Source organism: Schistocerca americana, chromosome X (genome assembly GCF_021461395.2).
Source record: "Schistocerca americana isolate TAMUIC-IGC-003095 chromosome X, iqSchAmer2.1, whole genome shotgun sequence".
NCBI lineage: Eukaryota > Metazoa > Arthropoda > Insecta > Orthoptera > Acrididae > Schistocerca > Schistocerca americana.
The window spans coordinates 431,789,758-431,806,829 of NC_060130.1; the positions used below are offsets into that span (position 1 = coordinate 431,789,758).

The 17,072-nt window shown below is 39.0% G+C and overlaps 1 protein-coding gene across 1 annotated transcript in view; it reads right to left on the bottom strand.

Annotated features, from left to right (window-relative positions):
* Positions 1-3,632: 3,632 nt before the first annotated feature.
* Positions 3,633-17,072, bottom strand: part of LOC124556060 (uncharacterized transmembrane protein DDB_G0289901-like) — a 29,506-nt gene continuing 16,066 nt past the window's right edge. The window contains exon 3 of the mRNA XM_047130089.1: positions 3,633-3,722. Within this exon, the coding sequence (XP_046986045.1) occupies positions 3,633-3,722 (90 nt within the window). The remainder of the gene's footprint in view (positions 3,723-17,072) is intronic.

Here is a 17,072-nt window from a genome sequence, read left to right on the forward strand (position 1 = left end):
GAAACAATTACTGATTTCACCTTTTAACAAAAGTATTAACGAGGAATATGTGAAATAAATTAGAAAATACACAGAACTAAGCACATAATTAGATCTGGTGGTATATTCTTTAAGACTGAGTGCCAACCTTTCTCTTTTATGGAAATGCAGATTACACTCACATACGTTAACAGTAATTACTCAAAAATGAAAAAAATGAGTCTTAAGGAGTCAGATGACAAAACAAGAGGGGAAGTAAAAAATATCACACCTTGTTTCGTCACACACTGTCCTGAATATCACTGTACTACCTCATTGTTGAAGCCTGTAGTTATGAGCACTATTTATTAGATGAAATACACTGACACAGTAGAGACATGCAGTTAGTACAATCATGGGGTCCTGCCAAGTGATGCATTGTGTGCTCCAGGGGTGCGGCTTCTTCCCAGAGTGCCTCTTGTGCTGACAGCTTGCAGACTGCGGCGCCGCCAGTGGTGAGGGCTGCAAGTAAGCATCAGTCTCAGAGGGCTGTTATAATTCCATGTCCCTGTTGGGAGTATGAGTCTACCACAATTAGCCACTCTTGAAAAATACCAGTGAAGTTGATATTGAGGTGCTCCTGAGTGTCTGACGGGGGTCAGAGCGTAAACAATTTGGGTGGTGCAGATTGTTACTGAACACACACAGTGCAAGACTGGACAGCAGTCTTGATGTCCTTGTCGGTGGCTAGCCAGTATGCATGACAGCTTGGCAGCTGCTTCATAAGAGATATGCCCCAGTGACCTGTGTGTAGGATCACAAGTACTCTCGGGTGCAGAGCCAGAGAAATAATGACACTTGGGTGTTTGTGTTCTGTTCATTTGAGAACACCATTGTGGAGGAATAACCTGTTCTTAAGGCAAAGAACATTTGAACTAGAATATACGCTATTGCAGATACATGCTGAGGGTACCCTTGCTTAATGCATTTGGTAACTGTACAGAGAATAGGTCTGCTCTTGTGTGAGTTGCAACCAATGCAGCATCGAGGGGAAAATTGTTAGATACCAGCAAAGAATCAAAATCGAGCTGAGATATAATGACTTCCTAGGTGTCAAATTCAGAATCTGGGCTGCTGGTAACCAGAACAAAGCATCGGAATTGATGTAGCAGCTTGTTGGCTTATAGATGATGTTTTAAGTATATGCCAATAAGAGGAACACCTGCCATTGTAGCCTTTGTGCTGTCCTGCCTGGAAGGCTAGAACGTGGTCCAGACAATGTGATCAGTGGCTTGTGGTCTGTCACCAACTGGAACTTCACACTATACAGATAGGTATGAAATTCCTTAACCGCATAAATGATAGCCAACACCTCATTTACAGTGTGTGTCTGGGGGAGGGGGGGGGGGGGGGAGGGGGAAGGAGTAGTTGTGTTGGGCAGTGTTGAGTGTCTTGAAAATGAATGCAATAGGCACTTTGGAGCCATCAGCTTCCTTCTGTGACAGCACCACACCCATCCCATGCACTGAAGCATCTTTGGCAAGGGGCCTTTCCTGGTGAAAATGAGATGAGGCACCATGTTGATTGGAGGGTTTGTTTAAGTTGGAGAGAAGCTGTATTGCACCCTGGAGATAACTTGAATGTAGCCCCTTCTTCCGGCAATGCATTTGGTGGGTAGTATATTTTTGTGATATGGGGAGTCAACAGTTGACAGTTGATGGTTGGAGTGCTGACACATTATCTGCGAATCCAGTAGTGCTGGCAACTGATGGGTCATGCACGGGGATCGTATCAACCTGTACCACATCAAAACAGTCTGAAGATGACGCAATGAAGCGTCAAAACTGGTAGTGACAAAATATAATAAAATCATAAGTACGGCTGTAGGTGTTTTTATTTGTTATGATAGTGAACAGCCCCAGAGGCGTCCTGCTAAAAGGATGGACATACAAAAAAAATGAAAGTTTCCTTGAAACATTTTGATAAGAAACTTCTGTAGAAAAAACACCTCTCACATGTATGTCATAGTCATTATATGCAGTTACTTTCCTATTAAATGGTTGTAGTGGAGGAGACCCTAACACAGTGGAGGTAGTACTATTTGTAAGGGAAGAAGATGGACCAGTATCCACCTGAAAAGGGTTGAAACCAGCCACATGTAGCATTAATAACAATTGGACAGGTTTACCGATTTATGGACGAGTCAGTATTTCAATACAGCACACTACTTCATTAGGTGAACATTGATGGGATCCATCCAAGGCGGAAATAGTAGAACGAGACCCCACACTGAGCATATGCTGCTGTGAGATGGGCAGCTGATACACACTATTAATGTGGCCTTTAATTCCATGTGAAAAACAGGTAGCTGATCGATGTGGGCAGTGGGAGCGTGAGTGCCAGATGAAACACTGTGGACAAGCAGATAAATGACACTGACTGAAGTTCTGTTTGGATGGAGAACTCTGAATAATCTTGGGAACTCATCTGTGAGAATGAAAGAATGTTTGGAAATGCACGAAGTCTCGCTGCCCCGTTTGTATGCGCGTAGCCTTTTGTGCTGAGGAGAAGCATGGTGGTGCAGCATAACATGTTTACATGAGTGGTCTGACCATACATTAGATTTCCTGTGCTTATGGGAAGTGTTTACTGCCATACCTGTGGTGACGGCAGATATTGCTGACTGAGCATCCCCCTGGTTGTCTGTTTCCTGTGTAAATTCGAAAGCCTGGGCTATTTTAAATACCTTGTACAGGGAAGTATCTGTAAGCCATAAAGTCTGTGCACACACTTGCTTATTTGGTGAATCTTGGAGGAATCATGCAGTCAGTATAAGATGGGCGACATTTTATCCTGAGCACACAAAAGACCCGAAAGGTCAGTGATTGAGTTCTTACAGGATTCTGACTGCTGTTTACAGTACCTGTAATATTCTTGCCTAGCATACACTACATGGAATTGACATCCACAAAGATCTGACAAAGGTTACAAAGCTCAGCAAAAGATAATCAATCAGGATTTTTCATATGTGTGTGTGTGTTTGTGAGGGGCGGGGGGGGGGGGGGGGGGGGGCAACTAATGGTGAAACCCCAACACACTATGTGAAAACCATCATGAAAAAATGGTCATTTTCAATCTGAATTGGTTAACTTGTAAGCAGTGATTTGATAGTTGAGGCCCTGTAATTATGTTTTCCAGTCATCAACGCTATCCAGAAATGAAGGAAGCAGTGGATCTGGTGAGGGCAACCTTGTTACTTGCTGGTGTAGTAAGGTCAACTGCTGTTGGTATCTGCTTCATAAATTACAGGTCCATATTGCCTAATATATCAATGCACTGCGAGTTCAAAAATACTCGTCTCTACTGTTGAAATATGCAGTTATGAGCACAATTCATTGGGTGAAATTCACTGATATGGCAGAGGCACACAGTTAATACAATCACATGTAAGTTCAGAACTACGTAAATAGGAAGTAACTTGCCATGCATAATGTGGAATCAAAGCCAATATAGTCAGCTGGCAGTGACCTGTCAAATTAAAGTTTCATCAAGTGAGCACACGAGAGAATGAGTTCTCAGAGCTGTGGGGGCATGGTTATAGCTGGTTGGAGGTCGCAGGGCTCCACCAAATGATGCAGTGTGCGCTCCAGTGCGGCTTCTCCCCATAGCATCGCTTAAGGTGACAGCTTGCATTTTGCACTGCCACTGGTGATGAGGTCTGCAAATAAAGGTTGATCTGCAACAGCTTTGATTGCTCCATGTTGCTGTGGAAACCAGTTAAAACATTTATGCTATGAGGCAGACAGCTAGAACTCTACTAACCAGCCCCTCTGCAGTTTCTACTGGGATTTCGTACTTATGACTTCACATAACCCCATAGGAATGAAACCCAATGATCTTGTTGTCTGTGGCACAGAATCTCCCATTCTAATCAAACAATGAGAGTATCATAAACTTCGTGTCAGATTAAAATTGTGTGCCGGGCTGGGACTCGAACCCTGAACCTGGAACCTTTGCCTTTCACAGAAAACCTCTGAGGGTGGGTTGTGAGTTGTGCTTGGGTAGCTCAGCTAGTCGAGAGCTTAATGTGAAAGACAAAAGTCCCACATTTGAGACCCAGTCCAACACGCAAGTTTAATCTGTCTCGAGTTTCAAATAAGCTGCGCCACAGCGTTAAATGCATGTCTGCAAGTTCCTGTAATGAGTAATGCGCTTAGCTTGTCAATCAGTCATGAACTGTAAATACTGTTAAACTTCACTATCGACACATCACAAACTTATTTTTTCTCCCTTCCCCAAAGTATCATGACCAACATTGCTGTGGCAGGCACATGTTTATTATGACACATACATATTTAAATTATGCCTCACATTCAGAGCTCATTGAAGACCTTATAACGTCTGAAATATTAATTTCCAACCATTGTTTCTTTGTTTCAAAGTATTTTTGTTTAAGGTGCTATGCCATGCATAAAATTTTGAATCCGCATGTTCTACCATTGATCCACCATGTCAAGAATACTTAACATATGTTGACAAAAACATGCCCACAACATTGCAGTACAAGCATGTAACAAGTTCACTTGTTATTTAGATCAGAAACTGAGTGGGAACACCATTGTTTTCTATTGACATGACCAGCTGACATCTATTCATATCAAACTGTTAACTCTGTATTATACTGGAAAGTCGTAGATGGAATACAGATGGAAGGAAAGACGATAACCATTCATCCTTTAGCATATGCATTCAGTGGTAGACAGGGAGTTGAATGTATGTGGCAGCAATTCTTGTGAAATAACGGGCCTTCTTGATTCAACTACTGGCATTGTGAAAGAGGGGGTAGTGGCTCACCTGATATACAGTTATCTTTTATTCTTTTTTATAGTCCACTCACAGTGTTCCCATTTGCACTGTGTTCTTAAATGAAGCCCATTTGTCAGCATGGGAGCATACATACTGGGTGTTTTCTGTAGACCCTTATTTGTATCAATGTCCAATAAAGGCTGTGCCTGACTACCACAGAAATATAGTCTACTGTCAGTAGTACCATCAGCTACTAGTAATGTTCCTTAACAGTGAGATGTGGATGTGACATGTCTTCTTGCCTATGGACACTTTCACAGTCTTCTATCAGCTGATATTAATAATGATTGAATGATCATGTGGTCATTGCCATTTTGAAGGCTGTTTTTAGCTGCTGTGCCATTTCAATCAGAACTGTGTCAGAATCACTTTTTCACTAGCCATCCTCATTCTCATACAATATCTGTTCACTTTGCAATTACACACATACTTGTGTACAAAAATTGAATAAGAAACTTGTATGTAATATCCTGCTGTTCATATGAAAATGAATTGAGAAACTTACATAATACAAAAGTGATATTTTGGTTAATTTATATAAAATGTATGGGGACTGCACACCTCACCCTCTCTCTCTATCTCTCTACTCCCCCTCTCCACCCTAAAGCCATTTCCATTATTAGTAAATGTTATTAAATGATATCATTAAGTGATACAGTCATTAACTATACCTCTTTCTTTGTTCCATCATGAAAAGTTTGAGAGGAATGAGGAAGTAACTACAGTTCTGGGCAATGAAACTTGTGATATTGATTCTGCTGTGCGCTCACTAGTGTATGTGTAAGAGAGAGCCTTAGTGCTGTGTTGCAAGAAACCAAACACTATATGCATGTGCTTAATATAAATGAAGAAGATAAAGTACTCAAAGCTGAAGTATTCTATTTCCTTGAAAAATATTGTGTACCAGTTGACTGCTTACAATTTAGGTAAGTACTAAATATTTAAAAAAATGGAACAGTTGTGTCTTTTTGTGTGATCCTTGGTGTATCAGCTACCTTCCACGGCCTATTTTTCTGGCCACATTATGATGGGTCTTTTAAATGAGCATGTTTCATGAAGTGTCATGCCTTGTGGTACTGATATCTTGTTAATATGACGTATCTCAGCTATGCATTATTGGGAAAAATCTAAATATTTCACCTAAACGCACCTGAAGATAGAAGTTACCTTCTGAAACATGTGGTGTGAGGAAAATTCAGTTCACTGGTAAAGGTCAAACATTTTGCTACTGCATACTTAACGTATGTTGGCAAAAATGTACATACAGTATTGTAATACAAGAAGATGGAGAAGTATTTTTTTATGAATAAAATTTTTTTTGGAATTAAAGTAAACTCTCGATTATCCGCAATAATTGGGGACCTGAAAACCATGGATAATCAAATTCAACAGAAAATCCACAATTAATATACACCATAATATATCAGGGTTGTGTGAAAATAAAAATTAATTACATTATCATAATTAAATTCATTAATGTTTATAATAATGTCTACTTTAATCATCGTGGTATATGTGAAAATTCGGTACTTACAATGAATACTGTACAATCCAATTTCACATTGCCTTACACTACTTTGAAACAAAATATAGTCCAGGTCTTGCAGTGTTGAAGCAGTACATTGTTTACTACACTCTTGTAGTAATGTGAGATTACTGCTCTCTCACAACAACTCCTGGGTTAAAGGAAAATTTTCAGCAGCAAAATAGTGAGAGAAATAGGCCAGAACAATCTGCAAAGTGTATAATCCACCCATGGATAATTGAGGGTTTACTGTAATAGGTGTACAATTGCATAGTCAGTATTTTTGTTTTATATTCTAGTACCCACAATAATGGCAATTCACGCTTGGAAAACAGAATGAAGATGATACTGTTAATGTTTGCAGCCATTTCTCCTCAGCTGTTACTTCAATTATGCTTTGTGATATACGAGGGCAGTTCAATAAGTAATGCAACACATTTTTTTTCTGAAACAGGGGTTGTTTTATTCAGCATTGAAATACACCAGGTTATTCCCTAATCTTTTAGCTACACAACACTATTTTTCAACGTAATCTCCATTCAATGCTACGGCCTTACGCCACCTTGAAATGAGGGCCTGTATGCCTGCACGGTACCATTCCACTGGTCGATGTCGGAGCCAACGTCGTACTGCATCAATAACTTCTTCATCATCCGTGTAGTGCCTCCCACGGATTGCGTCCTTCATTGGGCCAAACATATGGAAATCCGACAGTGCGAGATCGGGGCTGTAGGGTGCATGAGGAAGAACAGTCCACTGAAGTTTTGTGAGCTCCTCTCGGGTGCGAAGACTTGTGTGAGGTCTTGCGTTGTCATGAAGAAGGAGAAGTTCGTTCAGGTTTTTGTGCCTATGAACACGCTGAAGTCGTTTCTTCAATTTCTGAAGAGTAGCACAATACACTTCAGAGTTGATCGTTTGACCATGGGGAAGGACATCGAACAGAATAACCCCTTCAGCGTCCCAGAAGACTGTAACCATGACTTTACCGGCTGAGGGTATGGCTTTAAACTTTTTCTTGGTAGGGGAGTGGGTGTGGCGCCACTCCATTGATTGCCGTTTTGTTTCAGGTTCGAAGTGATGAACCCATGTTTCATCGCCTATAACAATCTTTGACAAGAAATTGTCACCCTCAGCCACATGACGAGCAAACAATTCCGCACAGATTGTTCTCCTTTGCTCTTTATGGTGTTCGGTTAGACAACGGGGGACCCAGCGGGAACAAACCTTTGAATATCCCAACTGGTGAACAATTGTGACAGCACTACCAACAGAGATGTCAAGTTGAGCACTGAGTTGTTTGATGGTGATCCGTCGATCATCTCGAACGAGTGTGTTCGCACGCTCCGCCATTGCAGGAGTCACAGCTGTGCACGGCCGGCCCGCACGCGGGAGATCAGACAGTCTTGCTTGACCTTGCAGCGATGATGACACACGCTTTGCCCAACGACTCACCGTGCTTTTGTCCACTGCCAGATCACCGTAGACATTCTGCAAGCAACTATGAATATCTGAGATGCCCTGGTTTTCCGCCAAAAGAAACTCGATCACTGCCCGTTGTTTGCAACGCACATCCGTTACAGACGCCATTTTAACAGCTCCGTACAGCGCTGCGACCTGTCGGAAGTCAATGAAACTATACGAGACGAAGCGGGAATGTTTGAAAATATTCCACAAGAAATTTCCGGTTTTTTCAACCAAAATTGGCCGAGAAAAAAAATGTGTTGCATTACTTATTGAACTGCCCTCGTAGATAATAAAAAATCCAACTTTTGCAAATAAATGTTTTATTTGTGTCCCAATGTGCATACCCACTGTACACAGCACATGCTGTAGGGCATACAGCAGACTGCCACAGCATGTGAGCCATACCATGTGTAGTGTACAACACTCTATGGTATAGGCAGAGGAATGTTTAAATGTGACCTGGCCATTGCAATACTTATAATATAATAATAATAATAATATTTATTCAACATCGAATAATCAAATACAATCCCTAGAAATAATACAGTTTCAGGGCATCATACAGATTATTCTTCTGAATACGTTAGTTTATAAATTACAAACTAAAAGATTTTTGTATTAATGAATTTTACATTTTGATGGATTTTACGTCTGGTAGTATACAATCACGATATTACAAATATTGTTTTTATCAACATTATATTAGTTGTAGGTTACTTAAAACTATGAGCTTGACATACTTATGAAAGACTTTTCATACAGATATAATACTCGTCTAGGGAATAGAAAGGGTTTTCAATTAGAATTCTTTTTATCTGATCTTTTAATTTGTTAGCAGGAAGGGTTGTGAAACTTTTTGGTAGGGCATTGGCTAGCTTCAGCCCAGCATGAAGTGAATTTTTTTTTCATATAAAGCTGTATTGTATTGGTGCAGGTCACAGTTGAAATTTGGATTAATTGTTTTCACAAGCAATATAACTTTCAATATGTACACACCTATAATGGTAAGCACACCTAATTTTGGGAACAGGTTCCGACATGATTCTCGAGGTTTGACACCACAAATAATTCTGATAACTTTTTTCTGTAGTATTAATAATGTACTTAGGTTGGCTTGAGTTGTTGCACCCCATATTTCTACAGCATAGTTTAAGTTTGATGAGAATAGGGCATGATAAGCAGTTTTTAGTACACCCATGTCCTTACAATATTTGCTAATCATATTTATAGCAAACACATTCTTCGACAGCTTACATGCTAAGGAATCAATATGCATGTCCCATTTGAGGCTGTCCTGGATTGTAATTCCCAAGAACTTTGTCCATTTTTCCTTTTTTACAATGGCATTTCCTACGGATAATTTCATGTCAAATTCTATTTGTTTCCTTGTCTTAAATTCCATCATTGCAGTCTTTGAAGCACTTACATTTAGATGGCTTTCATTAAAATACTTGACTATTTCATTAGTTACACTGTTGCACTGTACCTCCAGACTCTCATAGTCTTTGTGTTTATACACTATTGATGTGTCATCTGCATACAATATTTTTGTACAGTTAGGAGAACAATACTGTATATCATTGACATAAATCAAGAAAAGAAGGGGTCCCAAGACAGAACCTTGAGGCACTCCGTATTTGATGTCTGTAATTTTAGATTTGTAAGACCCACTGTTTGTTTTAAGCAAGACAAATTGTTTTCTATTGCTCATATACGATTTTATTAGCTCATAGCCAGTTTCTCTGATACCCAGGTTCCACAGCTTGTCAAGTAATATGGTGAAGTTGACACAATCAAAAGCTTTTTCTAGATCAAGGAACACTCCAGTTACATACTCCTTGTTCTCTATGGCCGTTATTATTTTGTCTATTAATTGTGCTGCTGCTACTGATGTTGACTTGTTTTTCATAAAGCCATTTTGATTTTCAAATATTAAATTGTGTTGACTCAGGAATGTTATTAGTCTAGTATAAATAACTTTCTCAACTACCTTAGAAAATGCAGGTAAGATTGAGATGGGGCGGTAGTTTTCAATTTTAGATTTATCACCTTTCTTGTGAATCGGGGTTACTTGTTCTGTCTTTAGACTATCTGGGAAACAACCTGATGCAATTACATCATTTACTGCTGTGGCCATGGCATCAGATATGTTGTCTATGCATCTTTTCAGTGTACTGATAGACAATCCATCATAGCCTGCTGATTTTGTATTTTTTAATGACATTACTATGTTTTTGACTTCCTTGTTATTCATTGGGGCCAAGTATATGCTTTGTTCGATTGGAATGCCCCTATATCTATGCTGAACATTCTTAAAATGGTCATTGACAGATTTTCCAACAGAAGAAAAGTACTCATTAAAAACATTTGCAATCTGACATTGACATTTCATGATATGCCCTTTATGGTTTATAGTAAAATCACTTGTTGATCTGTCCTCACAATCCCTAAAGCTATTTATTACTTTCCAAACAGCTAAACCTGTGTTAGTAGAGTTTCTTAACATTGTGGCTACATATTTACTTTTAGTTTCTAGCAGAAGATCTTCATAGTAATCCTGATAGTTCTTAAATTCTACCTTTAGTCTATTATTATTGTTATTATTTATTATTGCATACTGGAAAAGTCTAAGTTTCTCTCTCGCTGTTTTTACTTCATGATTTATCCAGTTATTTTTTTGTATCTTTTTGCAGTCATTTACTGTAAAGGTCATTTCTGGACATGATACATTGAAGCAATAATAAAAATCTGATGAAAATTCACTGAAAGTAATGCTGTTTTTTTTCACCCCATTGTAAGCTTTTTAGCAAACTGTTGAAATCTTTAACATTGTAATCATTGGTCATTCTTTTTGTCACATATTGTTTCTCTTTTCTATTGACATGAAGATTTTCAGCTTCTATCAATACCTGTACTGCGTGGTGGTCAGAAATGGCAAGCTTCAGAACTGATGCACTGCATGTAAAGTGGGACATGTTAGTTATAATGTTGTCAATGGATGATTTTACACTATTGACCTCTCTAGTGGGCTCGTTTATCAGAAATGTTAAGTTAAATTGAGCTAATATTAGCATTAGTTTTTTAGATACAGAGTCATTGGACAGCAAGTCAATGTTTATATCTCCAGTTAGTATTATGTCAACCCAGCCATTTTTATTGCAGTGTTTACTGTAGATTTCAATAAGCAGGTCATTAAGAACATCAAAGAAACTATCTAGGCTACCAGATGGAGGTCTGTATAGACCTATAATAATTAAGTTCTCTTTCCCCCACTTATAATTAATTGCTGCTAGTTCTATTACACCCTCAATGCTGAAAGCACTTACATATATTACACTATAATTACTACCACTGGCTGCAAAGATAGCTACCCCACCACCACGTGTCTCTTTTCTACTGAAGGCAGAGCAAAAGTTCATGGAAAGTGGCTTACATACACTAATTAACTCATCTGTGTACCAGTGTTCACTTATAACTAAAACATCAGGGTTATCAATTGCTGCAATGGTATCCAACTCGTTGTGCTTATTGCCAAGACTTTGAAAGTTCTGCTGAATTAATTTGAAAGTGAGTTTGGATTGTTGAATGCTTGATGGACGTGTCACCCTGCCAGAACCAATTATACATTTATCCCTAAAAAAGAAATATCAGTTGACAGAGTGGGTTTGGTATTTTTCACTATCCATTTATTCAAGTTGGTCTGTTTCCATGTACTGGGAGCCTGGGAAGAATCAGCTTTACCTGGTGTTTTCAGCAGCCATTTGTCCAATGTCGTCGGTCTATACTCATTCCTGCAGTCTTCTTGTGTTGTGGAGCACTCATTTTTCGAATGTGTGTGTTTTGAGTATACGTTGTTCCTAGCATTTACAACGATTTCACAAATAATGGACGCTAAGTAACTTTTTCCGTGCCAATTGAGGTGAAGGCCATGAGTGGTGTAAAGATCTCTACTAAAATGTTGCACGTTGACCATTTGTACATTTGCGTAACGGTTGCAAATTTCTGCATGTTGACTGTTTGTATATGCTACTGCCCTGTTTACACGCGAGAATTGAGGCAAGTCATACCTGTGTGGAATATCGAGAACAATGACATTTGAGTCATTTAGATGGTTTAGGGCAGATTTTAGTGCATTAACAGCATGCAAACCATCGTTGTGTGCGACGTCATTTGCACCACCACATATTGCAATGAAGTCTTCATTCATTGCCTTTCGAGAGATATTGTTTACAGTTGAAAGCACTTGGTCAAGACGAGCGCCAGGTTTAATAAAACCTGAGGCATTTACTTCACTGTTTACGCTTTTTATTTCGTGTGCAAGGCCTCTAAGATGACTATCACCCATTAAACATACGTTTATTCTTCTTGCTGCATTTGTGGTGTTAGTTAAATTAACTGTCGTCTTGAATGTTGAATTTACCTTGCGTGTGTGTCTATAGAACAACAACAACAAATGTGCGTGCACACACACACACACACACACACACACACACACACACACACACACAAGCAGAGAGAGAGAGAGAGAGAGAGAGAGAGAGATTGACCGACTGACCAACCAACGACTGACCGACCTAGTCAGGCTAGTAGTTGAAATGCTGTTGTGGCATCTTGGATTAGGTTTTATGTGGTTCTTGTGACCCAGAGCTCAATATCGAGATGACTACTTCAGCAAGAATGTGAGTAACTGCATTCCAGTCTTATCCATGTTAATCTGTTCCTCCTATTGCAGTTGTTTTCCTGTTTACAAAAATGGGAAGAAAAGTGGTGATGCTTACACTTGTGGTGACCACCGTTGTTACATCTAGCGTATGGCAATTACCGTAGGTGAGAAGTAGTAAGGGACACCATCATCATCATGCCTTTGCCCCATGTAATGTGCATTGTACAAAATATTACTTACACCATTAGCATTGTCTATCCATATGAAATTTTATGGTACTTACTGCATTTATATAACTATATTTGTTATTACTCTTAATTTACAACAAAATTTGATAAATGCAACACAAACACATACATACGGATCAGCTCAGAAATTCATCTACAATGGGTTTTTCCTGTTCATGTGCTAGCTGGGGAGTAGCCAGATACTCATAGGCACAGATGGGCAAATAGTTGACACTCTGGCAGTAAGGGTGTTGGGTCATAGCTTGTGTGACATTTCTGCACCAGCTGAGGCCCCCGTGCTGTGTTGGCCAAGTCGTTTATGTTCGCTCAGAAAGTGTGCAATAGGACCCCTCAGTGGGTAGCCTATACCAGCTGCACCTGCCGATGATTGAGCTGAGGGGTGGCTCGTGGTGTCTGTGCCCTATGGGGAAACATTGGGACAACTTGATCCATGGGATAGGAGTTGTGAAGTAATAAGGATTTAAATTTGGTCTTAAAACTTTCATCATCTGCCAGCATGCTTAATTCCCGAGAGAGGAAATAAAATATTTTTATGGTTGCATTCTTTGCAAGAGTAAAGCCCATCTCACACCGAGTATGATTTGCTGTATGTTTTTTTGCTGCCTCACATGTTGGCTGTCAAGTAAGCTCTGTTGTCTGCTAGCCTGATACTTTGCAGGGAACTGTGCATGTTTTCTATGACAGACCCAGTGCTATTTTGCTTGTAAAATGCTTTGAGTGCTGCCTGCCATGGGCAATCGTGGGACGTTTCTGCTTCTGACATCACATCTTGAAACCGTGACCAGGATGCTTTTGTCGCTACTCACTTTCATCCTGTTGTCTTTCATTGTGTACACATTGTATATAAAACAATGGCACCACAGTGGACCAAGGAAGTGACCAGCACTTTGATATGTGTGTATAGGGAGGAACTATGTCTATACGTAGTAAATAGAACAAAATAATATAGAAAACACTATTGCACAGAACCACTCACAAGAATTGCAATTTGTGTGTGCCTGATTCATCCAAATGCTACAAGCAAGGATTGCTACATAAAAATGCATGGTTTGTGGCGTCAGTACAGTGTTGAACACATGAAAGTGAGGTCATCAAAGATGAGTGCCAGTGAGCTGAATGATGTAAGTACAAAATCATATATTTTCTAATATGTTATTTTTCAAAATTATAGCACAGCCTTGTGATAATGTTGTGTTTAATAGTACTTTGATGCATATACAGCAAATAGGTAATATTATAGTGGATTTTCACTTCTGATTATTTTGAAAGTACATAATCTTCGGTGAACAATGGATTGAAATGTAGTTTCCCCACCAGAATTTTATTGCGGTTAATATGAACTTGCAATTTCGTAGATGTACATACTAGCACTATGATACTATGATAAATTACTCATCTTGGAAGTCCATTTTCTACCAATGCCTAGGTGGACAGTCCTTTGCAGTGAACAATGATGAAAGTAAATAGGTAAGTTATCCAACTATTTACTTAAGGCAAAAACTGTATTTTATAGGCCTTTCACACAGTGCATGTCCAATTAAAATTCTGTGACAAAAAGTATGATTTAAATCTTAGAAATTGTCATAGAAACTACCCCTGATGTGGGAATTACTGCTTGCATTCTTTACAAAACCTCAGTATACTTAGCTGTTCTATTACAATGTTAAGCATTTCATTCAGTTATAGTACTGCAATAAATTTCAGTATGTTCTGCAATTTGCAGGCAAGCAGTGAGTCTTTGCATTCACAAAGTAGAGAAATGCAGCAGTCTCCGCAGCACTTTGTGGAGGAGTGCTGTAGTCTGGATTTACATATACTGAATCCAGTGTGCATTGTTAAACAAATTGTAGAACCAGCAGACTCCTGAGTAGAAGGAGAAACAGGAAGAGGTTTCGTGATAGTTACATGGCTGCAATCAAATTGATTGCACAAAGAATATATTTGAAACAGGCACACCAACAAGCTGCTGCCGAATCTGCCATTGACAATCACGTGGATTTCATTGGCTCGATAGCCAAAGAAATTAGAACTGAAACAATAAGATTTCAATTAATGATTGCCATGGATGAAAAGACAAAAGGCATGAGGAGAACTTATAAATATGTCATTTGATTTTCCTGTTTTCAATATTGAATTAGTTCAGCAAACCATTCATATTTGTGCAGCGGTCATTGCTTGTGGTGTGTGGACACATGAGGCACTGCATTTGCAGTCCTCATGAATGGTTCTGCATGAAAGTGTTTGTTATAATAATTTGTGATTTTTCAATGTACAGATATGCATCCTCTGTATATGCACATATCAAAGCATCAAAGTATAATTTACAATAAATGAAATTTCCAATATCTTCCACACTATTTATGTATTTATATATTCCTTTCTTAAATAGTGTAACAAAAATACAGTCATTGCATGATAGTTTATATATAATTAATCCATATCATATCAGGTGTCTGCTGTGGAAAAGTGCACATTTTACAAGATGCAGTAATGTACCGACTATTTTATATTCCACACTTTGTACTAATTGAGTATTTGGTGGTTTAAGGGTCCACAGGTTCTGCAAACATGTATGTTTGTGGTTGATCAGTGATATTCAAGATAAATTTATGTTGTACCACATGATATTGGATGTACGTGGACAGAGGCTAAAGCTCAGGACATTGTGGATATTAAATAAGTTTTCATCTCCTTTTGTTTGCTAAGTATATTTCTATGTAGGAGTGTGACACACTTCTTCCACAGAAAGGGGCTAGAAAAAACAATGCTTTGGCTGTGTTGTACGTGCACTTTCTTGGGAAGTGAATAGTACTCTAATTGGTAAGAGGTACTGGATGTGATAGCCAGATCTGTGTTTATAGATTGTAAATATTTGATTCCAATAACTTAATCATGAGGAAAGAAGTTTAAGAACATTTTTATATGTGAAGACCCGCATTTCACATAATTTGAAAACCACAACTTTCATTTACAAAGAAAGTGCTTCAGGGCCGTATTTCCGCCAATGCAAGCATCAGGTGTGCATTGGCTCTAACCATTATTTTATCTGATGCAAATCAATTAATGGGTGAGGATTTTTCTTTTCTTTTTTTTTTTTTTACTAGAGTTATTCCAATTCCCAAGATACAGTGCAAATTTGTTAAGACTACCTTCTTGAGTGGGTGCTGTCTCTTGTTAAAATTTTGCAATGACATTACACTGTACATATAATATACTGGTATGTATGATGTGTTGACTGGAATACTCTCTTTCAAATTCTGAAGGTGGCAGGGGTCAAATACAGGAAGCACAAGGCTATTTACAATTTGTACAGAAACCAGGTGGCTGTTACAAGAGTCGAGGGGCATGAGAGGGAAGCAGTGGTTGGGAAGGGAGTGAGACGGAGTTGTAGCCTATCCCCGATGTTATTTGATCTATATATTGAGAAAGCAGTAACGAAAACATAAGAAAAATTAGGAGTAGGAGTTAAAATCCATGGAGAAGAAATAAAAACTTTGAGGTTTGCTAATGATATTGCAATTATGTCAGAGACAGCAAAGGACTTGGAAGAGCAGTTGAGTGGGTTGGGTTGTTTTGGGGAAGGAGACCAGACAGCGAGGTCATTGGTCTCATCGAATTAGGGAAGGATGGGGAAGGAAGTCGGCCGTGCCCTTTGAAGGGAACCATCCCGGCATTTGCCTGGAGCGATTTAGGGAAATCACTAGTTGAGTGGAATGGACTGTGTCTTGAAAGGAGGATATAAGATGAACATCAACAAAAGCAAAACACGGATAATAGAATGAAGTCTAATTAAATCAGGTGATGCTGAGAGAATTAGATTAGGAAATGAGACACTTAAAGTAGTAAAGGAGTTTTGCTATTTGGGGAGCAAAATAATTGATGATGGTCGAAGTAGAGAGGATATGAAATGTAGATTGGCAATGGCATGGAAAGCGCTTGTGTAGAAGAGAAATTTGTTAACATTGAGTATAGATCTAAGTGTCAGGAAGTCTTTTCTGAAAGTATTTGTATGGAGTATAGCCATCTATGGAAGTGAAACATGGATAATAAATAGTTTAGACAAGAAGAGAATAGAAGCTTTCGAAATGTGGTGCTACAGAAGAATGCTGAAGATTAGATGGGTAGATCGCGTTACTAATGAGGAGGTATTGAATAGAATTAGGGAGAACAGGAATTTGTGGCACAACTTGACTAGAAGAAGGGATCGGTTGGTAGGACATGTTCTGAGGCATCAAGGGATCACCAATTTAGTATTGGAGGGCATCATGTAGGGTAAAAATCATTGAGGGGAACCAAGAGATGAATACACGAAACAGATTCAGCAGGATGTAGGGTGCAGTAGGTACTT